Below are 8,802 nucleotides of genomic sequence, written 5' to 3'. Positions count from 1 at the left end.
TTTTCTATCGATCTTTAAGTCTTTAAGCAGCAGATAAGATTCTGAAATTAAGACAATAGCTTAACGGCACTTTTATGATGCCTTGACGCCAACCAATAGCAGACCAGCATTTTAGACCCAGTCAACCAATAGCAAACGGGCATCTACGAGATTTTACGGACCAACGCTGCAAAGCTTTTTTGGGGGACACGCAAAATACTTTGTTGCTGGTTTTGTATAGCGGGTAAGCGGCAAAAAGAGGGGCTGAAAAAACCTCTAAATAGAGCTGTCCTCTAGGGAAGGATGCTTCCATGACAACGCCATAATGACATTTTCACGCACTTCTTTAAAAGAATGTATTCAATAGAGTCAGACTGCCAAGAAACATGGCAACAATTTCAAGCACTTCACTCGATTTCTTTCCAGACCATGAAAATTCAAACATTTAAGGATTTCAACCACCTGTACAAACTCGGTATTAGTGAATAACGCGTCTCTGGCTGGAAATATACAAAAGGCTTTTTATTTTGTCATTTTGAGTTGTCCCGTGGGAATTGTCCGGCTCATTTGGAAGAACGAACAAAGCTTAAACTTGCAACGTGGAAATGAAGACGTTTCCATTTAGGCACAGTTGAGCTTCCTGTAGAGGCGGATGGTCATGGCCTGGATTTCCGGATCTCCGGGCTTGATGTCCATGGCCTGCAGGAAGGAATCCAAGGCCCGGTTGAGTCGCCCTCGTTCCAGGTACCGTCGGCCCTGCGCCACGAACGCCTCGTAAGCGGCGATGGCGTCCGCCTCCGTCCGGGCGCCGCACGCTTCCGCCATCTCCGAGGACGTCAACTCCGGCTCGCTGGACCACTCTTCCGACACGCCGGCGGAAGGAACTCCTTCCTTCGCCGGCTCATCCTCTTCGTCCTCGACCTCTCCGTCCGAGTCGTCGGGTTCTCCGGCGGCAACGTCTTCCTCATCCGAAGACCCGATTTCCTTACAGTAAACGACGGAGCGGCGCGCCGCCGCCGATACGTTTCCGCCCGCGCTCCTCCTGGACGTGGCGAGCGGCGAGGATATCGGCGTGGACGATCCGTGCCGGGGGAAGTTCTCGGACGAGTACGGCACGGCGTCGTCTTCCTCGTGCACCTCGATGACGTCCGCGCTGTCATAAAGGAGGGGCCTCGCCTTCTTCTTGGAAGCGGCGATGAAGGAATCGTCCGTCTCGTCGTGTCCCGGCCGCCCCAGCGACTTGTCCACGTCGAAGGTTCCCGAGAGCCGAAGCCGCGATAAAAGCTGCTCGTCGTTATCTTCATAGATGTCGCTCTCCTCACACACGATCGGCGACGATGGCTTCTCCTGCTCGTCCTCGCTCTCGTCCAGCTGCAAATTGAAGTTCCCGTCCATTAGCTCGGAGGCGCTATCTCTCATTCCGCACCATTCGTCCACTTTTGGCGTAGACGAATGGATGCCAGACAGTCTTTGTCCCCCGTCCAAGTTGGAATTATCCAGCCTCAGGTCGCTGAAGTGCATCGGAGACTCTGGAGGAACGTCAGTCACGTCGTCGACGAGAACACTTTCCATCCCACCAATTTCCTGAACCTCCGGACTATTTGCCCGCTTCGAGGATGTCCCGCTGCGGTCCGGTTTTTCTTCCCCGTTACGTTCAACTGGACTTTTCCACAACGGAGACGTGTTACTACGTCGCGGTGAGAACTTTGGCTCGGCGAGCTTTTTCTCCTTGACCGTTTCGCCGCGCTCGCTCACTAAGTTTCGCCGCCACGCCGGTTCGGTGCCGGACTCCACGGCGTCGGCGAACCTCATATGCAGATCCGACTCGGCCTTCACCAGCTCCTGGGCCTTCTGAACCCGCCCTTCGATGTACTGCTGCTCTTCCTGGTCCTGCGGTTCTTCATCGAACTCCACGTTGAGGGAAAACATGAGGTCGTGATCGGAGATCCCGAACATGTCCATGGTGTGAAGATGAGCCAGGTGCATGTCCAGGTCCGGGTCGGTGCTCCGGTGTTTGGTGTGCATAGATTGCAGCAACATCTGTGTGGAGGAAGACCTGGTATCTTCCAGACTGAAGAGCTCCCGCAGTTCCTGCTTGCTAAAGTAGCGGAAGGGGTTTTTCTTGTCTCCGGTGGTTTGCCGAATCAGCGAGTCTTTGAAGACCTGCCGTCGGTAGATCTTCTCTTCTACCGTGCCGCACGTAATTAGTCTGTAGATGACCACGTTTTTGGTCTGACCGATGCGGTAGGCCCGGTCCACGGCCTGCGCGTCAGTGGCCGGGTTCCAGCTGGGATCGTAGATGACCACCCTGTCCGCCGCCGTCAGGGTGATGCCGACGCCGCCCACCTGGGTGGTGAGAAGGAAAACGGAGTATTTGTCGTCCGTCTGGAAAAGAGTGATGAGTCGCTCTCGCTCGGCCACTTGTGTGATGGTCCCGTCCAGACGGAGAACTTTGAACCCCTGGTTCCCCAGGATGCGCTGGAGGATGTCCAGCACCATCCGGTAGTGGGCAAAGACCAGTGTGCGGTGGCCTTCTTCCCGAAGACGCTTCAGCAGAGTGATTAAGAAGCCCAGTTTGCCGGACTCTGCGATCAGGGTTTCGTCAGGAACGTTGGCGATACTATGGCCGCTCCCTTCTTCTTCGTCGACAGCGTGCTGGGCCTCCCAGAGACCCAAGGTGGCGATGGCTCGGGTCGAGAGGAGCCTGGGATGATCGCACAGTTTCTTGAGGATGGTCAGCTCGGCTAGGGGCGACCTGGACGTCAAGAGCAGCTCTTTGATGTGCTCAAGGGAAATGAACTTCCAGTAGATATCCTCCTGGATTTTACTGAGGTAGGTCCATACGATCAGGTCGTTTTTTCTGGTCAACGTGGGCATGCCGACTCCGAGGTCCTCCTGCACCTCCGGCTTCTTCTCCTTTGAACTTTCCGAGCGGTTCCGCACGTCGTCCTTGTTGTTCTGCACTTCTGCCTTGGTCCGGCGCAAGAAATAAGGCTGGATGATGGCCGTCAGGTTTTCGGACATCCTGGAGCCGAGCGCCATCTCTCCCGGGGTCGCGTCCTTCTCGCGGGCACGAGTGATGGGATTCTCGTACTGCATTTTAAAAGTCTTGAGCGTCCCCAGTAGAGTTCCCTGGCAGGCAAAGTCGAACAAGGCCCACATCTCTCGGAGATTGTTTTGCACCGGAGTGCCGGTGAGCAGCACGCGGTTTCTGGACGGAATAGAGGAGGCGCACTTGGCCGTTTTGGTGGTGCTTGTCTTTATCTTGTGGGCCTCGTCCAGGATCACGTAGTCCCATTTGAACTCTCGTCCCTGGTAGGACGAGAGCTGCTGCCAGTTGTTCATGAGCATGGTGTAAGTGGTGATAACGACGCCACCTTTTCTCTGAATCTTCTCCAGGTCCCTGGTACGCTCAGCCTTACTGGTGCCGTGGAACTCTCTCACTCGCATGCCCGGCGTCCATTTCTTCAACTCCTTGGTCCAATTGGTGATCAGCGAGGTGGGCATGACCAGCAGGGTGTGCTTGATCAGCTCGCTGTCGTACATGGCCGATAGGAAGGAAATGACCTGGATGGTCTTGCCCAGGCCCATGTCGTCGGCCAAGATGCCGCCCTTGCGCCCGTCCCGGTAGAGGCCGTACAAAAAAGCCACGCCCTCCCTCTGGTAGTCGTACAGTTTATGGTAGAGCTCCTTGAACAGCCCTAGACCGCAGTTGTTGACGTCCACAAACTCGTCGTCCTCGTCCTCTACGTTTTGTGCCAAAAACTCCTCGATTTTCCCGATTCGCTTGTGTAGTTTTTCACTGCGGTGGATGTTGTAGGCCGTTTTGAAGAGCTCCAGAGCTCTGCTCATTTCTCCTTTCCGGGCCGCATCTTTTCCGTCTTGGACGTTCCTACGAAAAAAAAAACGAAACCCATTTATGACATCGCCGGCGTGTGACTATTTTACAACCGACATGGAGTGGCGCAACCCCATCGGAACTCAGCGGCATCTCAAAAGTCGACGGGGCAAACGGTCTTTACCTAGGGCCTCATTTAGCAAACTGCGTAGGAAAGATCACTAAAAGTAGCGCGTAGAGGAAACACAGCACGTGCACATGCAGGTCTGTTATGTTGGAAAAAAAACTACCTTCTGTGTAATAACATTGTAGTTGTGTAGTCATACAATGTATAGGTCGATCATCGACTGCTGTATCCGTTAAAAAATTGATCAAGCACCCAGTAAAGTCACGTAAACTGCACGCCGTTTTCCCCGTCTATTTCGTTGATGAGAACACAACAACATCCCATCCCACAATCAACTCTAAACTTGGCGCATGTGAGGGAACTGCCCCTTTATGCCTAGCGAAGGCCGGGGGAACGCCCTTGATAAATATTCAAACTCACTAAACGTGAAGAAAGCTAAAGCGAAGAATCAAAAAGTGAAGATTCTCGTTGGAGAGGAGAATTGATGGAAACAATTTGTATTTAGGGGCTTGGTGTTTGCATCACAAATGGCAAAAAGGCAGAGGAATGGTGTCGTGTCAAAAAAATGCAGCCACCGAGTGTAACGTCTCTCTTGGCGCAAACGCCACAAAACAACTTTATATCCTTTTTTTCTGCATCGTATTTTCCTGACCTTACGGCACACATTAAAGTCGCAGATTTTCTTCAAATTGTGCGGCCTGCCCTGCGTGTCATGTGGCGGGCGTAAACCAGCTCGGTGACCAACCGACCAACCACCCGAGACAGGGAGGTCACATGTGAACATGACAAGTGTCCTACTTGGTTGATGTCTCAAAACGTCCACAGTTTGTGAAAGTACTCATAGATGCTAATGTCGAAGCGTACCTCGCAATTTGTAAGTTATTGTAATCATCTCGGTTCTTTTGTTTCATGAAGCGGTGTCATTTTTTCCACCCGGACTACGGTGGCAGAGAAACTTCCAGCGGATTAGAAAGAATGGATTCTAAATTCTAATTTCATCTCAGAGGATATGACGGTAAATTATTTGCGCCACTATTTTGGAATGCTTCCACCTGACAGCATAGTACAATGGACCCGGATGTCGTGCGATCAAGAAAATTGGATCACACCAACCCCATTTTGGCTGCCTGTCAGTCTAAGATGCGATCTTAAGGTGGTGTTGGTTTTATGAAAAATGATGCACCGACTTGGACCTGCGGAAGGGATGAGCAGGTCCAAAAGCGTTCTCCATCGGGGCCCCGGCGCTGTGGAATGCTCTTCCCCCTGAGATCCGATCTGCAACCTCAGTGGAAGCGTTTCAATCTAAGATTACAACACACTTCTATTCTATCGCTTATGACTGACATATTTACCTCATGTACGGGTGTAGTCATAGTCAGTCGTAATTAAGGGAATCAGAAATAAACATGACTCGACTTCCTTCATTACCTGTGGTAGACTTCCATGTCGTTTTCCTCCTCCGCTTCCTCTTCATCTTTTACGGACAAAAGCCTGAGAGGATAGGAACAAAGTCAAACAATGATCCTAGAACGTTGTCTCTATCAATCGTGACAAGCCAAATGCTTCCGTACAATAGCAAGCAAACACGTTTTTTTTTCCTCAAACGATGGAAACTCCTCAAAAAGGAGGAATAAAACAAAATCCACTGTGCTCCACCACAAGCTTTCCACAATCTCTCCATTTCTCGCGTGCAGATTTTTATTTGGGCTGCGACTCACAATTATTTTCACCATGGATGAATTGGTCGATTTTTTTTTTCAAAATGATTGATGAATCGGATTTCTTTAGGACATTTTTAACTTCCTCTTCTTTATTCAAATATTGAAGTTTCAAACGGATGGAAAAATAGTGATTTTTTTATTTTTATATAAAACGATAAAAAAAATCCAAGAATTTGTCAATCAACTTGACAGTAAACAAAAATACATAAATATATGCGATACACCAGCAAATATGCAAAATACTCCTTTTCTAACACTTTATCCAAAGATCCTATTATATTTGGAATTATCATACGAAACATAGAGCAATACATTTCCTTTCACTTGTTTTATTGATATAAATTAAAAATATAAACAGACTTTTTCGAAATATTGTCAACAAATTAGTTTCTTTGGGGTTAAATCTTGGCATATGACAAACATTTCCAAAATAAAAATAATACATAATAGGCTCAAGAATCTGCTCCTTGCGGAGAGTTAAACATGTCTTTATGATTTTTTTTTAACAATATTTATTTCATTGACTTATTTTCTGATATTTTCTTCTTTGTCCTTCTGCAGCACTTTGTTTCTTGAAAAAAGTTAACTTTGTTTCACCATGAAACGGCGCAATATTCAATAATAGAAAAGATAAAAATGGTGCTGCAGCCTCTGCGGGACAAAAGTGATACTCCAACTTTCAGCATCACAAGGGAATGATGTGCACTCTTATTTGCATTGATTAATTGTATTTGGCTCAAATCACGTGATACAACCACTCCACCATCTGATGAGTTGCCAACGCTTCAAACAATAGATTTGAATCGATTTTATCGATGAGTGGTTGCAGCCCTCATTTTTAGAAAGCTATTTGATATGAAAAAAGGCATGCAGGAAGTTAGACCTCAAAAACGAGCGATACAGCTGTTCCATATCAAAACAAGCTGCATGACTTGACATTCATTGGAACTTTTAAAGAGTTGTACGGAATTTGGAACTTTTACGGGGAAAGACAACAAAAAACAAATCATGATACAATAACAGTATACAGAATCCCTGAAACAAAGTACATATTGACCAATCACAAAAGGGGGGAAAAGCGTTTCCAAGGGAACTGGCTCTTGATTTCCTGTGGTGTGTCATTGGCAAGTAAAGCCTGGTGGAGCCCGTCCATTTCCAGGCCTTTTAAAGTATTATTGTACTTTTATTTTGTAGTATTTAGAGAGACGTGTTTATACCTTATTTTTTCCATAATATATTTTGTAGTATTTTTGTAGTATAATCTTGTAGTTGTGTTTCTGTCATAGCATTTATGTAGCAGTATTCCGGTAGTGGTATTTTTGGAGCATTTCTGTAGAAGTATTTTTGAAGTATTTTCATACTCTTTAATTTTGTGAATGTTACTGTTGTTGTATTATTGTAATATTTCTATTTGATTTTTTTTGTAGTCGGAATAAAGACAAAATAATATATAATGTCCCAGTTTTTAAGCACTGAATTTGATGTTTAGTGTTGTAGTCACAAAAAGGGACAATTAAGACAAATTTGGTACAAAAAAACAATTTGTCGGAAGTACTAATTTTATGTATATATATATATATATATATATATATATACAGTGGGACCTCGCTACTTCGCGGTTCCACGTTCGCGGGTCTAAAAAATAATAATAGTAAATAAAAAAATAAAAAAAACATTTTTGTAAGCATTTTTGAAGGGCCGTCGCTACTTCGCGGGTGGTTTTAGTCCCCATTAACTGCGATAACTGATGGATTACTGTATATATATATATATATATGTGTGTGTGTGTGTATGGCAGGGTTGGGTAGGGTTACTTTAACTTGATTACTTTTGGATGACTTGAATACCAAATATGCCAATAAAAGATAAAACAAAATGACTAAATTTTGTGCAGGCTTGGGGATTAACGGAATACATGGAACGGCAAAAATGATGTTTGGATTGATTTGTTTCTGTCGCATTTGATGTTCGTTTTGCCGGAGATCAAAGCCAGGAGAGATAGCTTACCACGTCTTGTGAGTCATAATTGTATTCATATTTAGTTTATTTTGTTTTTTTTTATGAGCATATTTGCTATTGGAGTCATCCAAAAGTCATTGAAGGTAATCCAGTTCAAGTAACCCTACCCAACCCTGGTGTACAGTAATTCTCTTTTAACCCTTTGTGTTTAGCGGGACGGATGTCCTGTATTAGACCAATGTAAATTGTTGATAAAACAAATCATAGTTGGGTACATTTATATTTCTTTCACATCGTGAAATCCCGACCAAAAGTCGCCGCCATGTTTGTCTGCCATCTTGCTGCTGCGCCGTGCTCATTTGTGACTGGTTTTCGTTCGTATTAAGCAAAACAGTTCCATTTAGCGGTCCAATTTAACACACTGGGGTTTTAAGGGCTGGGCAAAATCATAGGACTTGACTAAAAACGGACCAAGGAACAGTTATTTACATGAAAAAGCAGCCCCAAACCGGTTCTGACTTCGGAACCGAAGCCGTTATCGAAGAGCGTTTGGAAATGTTTAAATCTAGGCTTAAAACTCACTTCTACTCTATAGCATACGAGTAACCTAATCTTCTTATATGTAATAACTTGTGAAGCCCTTAGAGACTAATTGTGATTAAGGGCTATACAAATAAAAATGACTTGACTTGACTAACCCGGCGAGCTCACCGAACCGCATCAAACTCACTTGTCCATTTTGTCTTCGAGTTCCGCCACGTCGCCATCGGTGTGGTTGCCGTTCATATTGTCGTAAAATGTCGCCTAGACGCTCTTCAATTCGAAGCAACAAATAGGTTTAAAATGAGAGAGCAGGCCGAGAAAAATGGAGCGCCATTTGTTATTAGCCACCGCTTCCGCCCGCCAATTTCCTCAAAGTCGGTGACGCGAGGCGGCGTCATCACCTCAGTAAAAAGCCATCCAATCATTGGAGAGGACAAAAGGAGCCAATGAGATGAGGTGCACTTTTTGGACGGACGTCAATATGGAAGCCCGCGAGTTTCAAAGCAAATAAAACGACCATTTTCACACACAATTCTTTGCAAAAATAACGAATCTAAAATTACAAATGTAGAATTACAATGGAATTACAAATATGAATATACTCACCGTGAAAGTTAAAAATAATACACCTTCAG

The 8,802-nt window shown here is 45.9% G+C and overlaps 1 protein-coding gene across 1 annotated transcript; it reads right to left on the bottom strand.

Annotated features, from left to right (window-relative positions):
* Nucleotides 1–486: 486 nt before the first annotated feature.
* LOC148366517 (DNA excision repair protein ERCC-6-like) lies at nt 487–8,539 on the bottom strand. Its single transcript, XM_088336974.1, has 3 exons — nt 8,355–8,539; nt 5,373–5,435; nt 487–3,871 (listed from the first exon to the last, which is right to left on the bottom strand). Exons 1-3 carry the CDS (start codon nt 8,408–8,410, stop codon nt 601–603), a joined length of 3,390 nt encoding a protein of 1,129 aa, XP_088193100.1. The 5' UTR covers nt 8,411–8,539; the 3' UTR covers nt 487–600.
* Between the last annotated feature and the right edge of the window lie 263 nt (nt 8,540–8,802).

The sequence above is a fragment of the Urocampus carinirostris genome, chromosome 5 (genome assembly GCF_059441175.1).
Source record: "Urocampus carinirostris isolate Australia breed hairy pipefish chromosome 5, RoL_Ucar_1.0, whole genome shotgun sequence".
NCBI classification, from domain to species: domain Eukaryota; kingdom Metazoa; phylum Chordata; class Actinopteri; order Syngnathiformes; family Syngnathidae; genus Urocampus; species Urocampus carinirostris.
This window is presented reverse-complemented; position numbering and strand designations above follow the sequence as displayed.

Excerpts from the sequence above, each read along its gene's own strand:
- LOC148366517 (XM_088336974.1), bottom strand. The coding sequence starts at position 8,410 with ATGAACGGCAACCACACCGATGGCGACGTGGCGGAACTCGAAGACAAA. Across the intron at positions 5,436-8,354 it reads CTCGAAGACAAAATGGACAA|GCTTTTGTCCGTAAAAGATG; the intron begins GTGAGTTTGATG and ends CTATCCTCTCAG. Across the intron at positions 3,872-5,372 it reads GACATGGAAGTCTACCACAG|GAACGTCCAAGACGGAAAAG; the intron begins GTAATGAAGGAA and ends TTTTTTTCGTAG.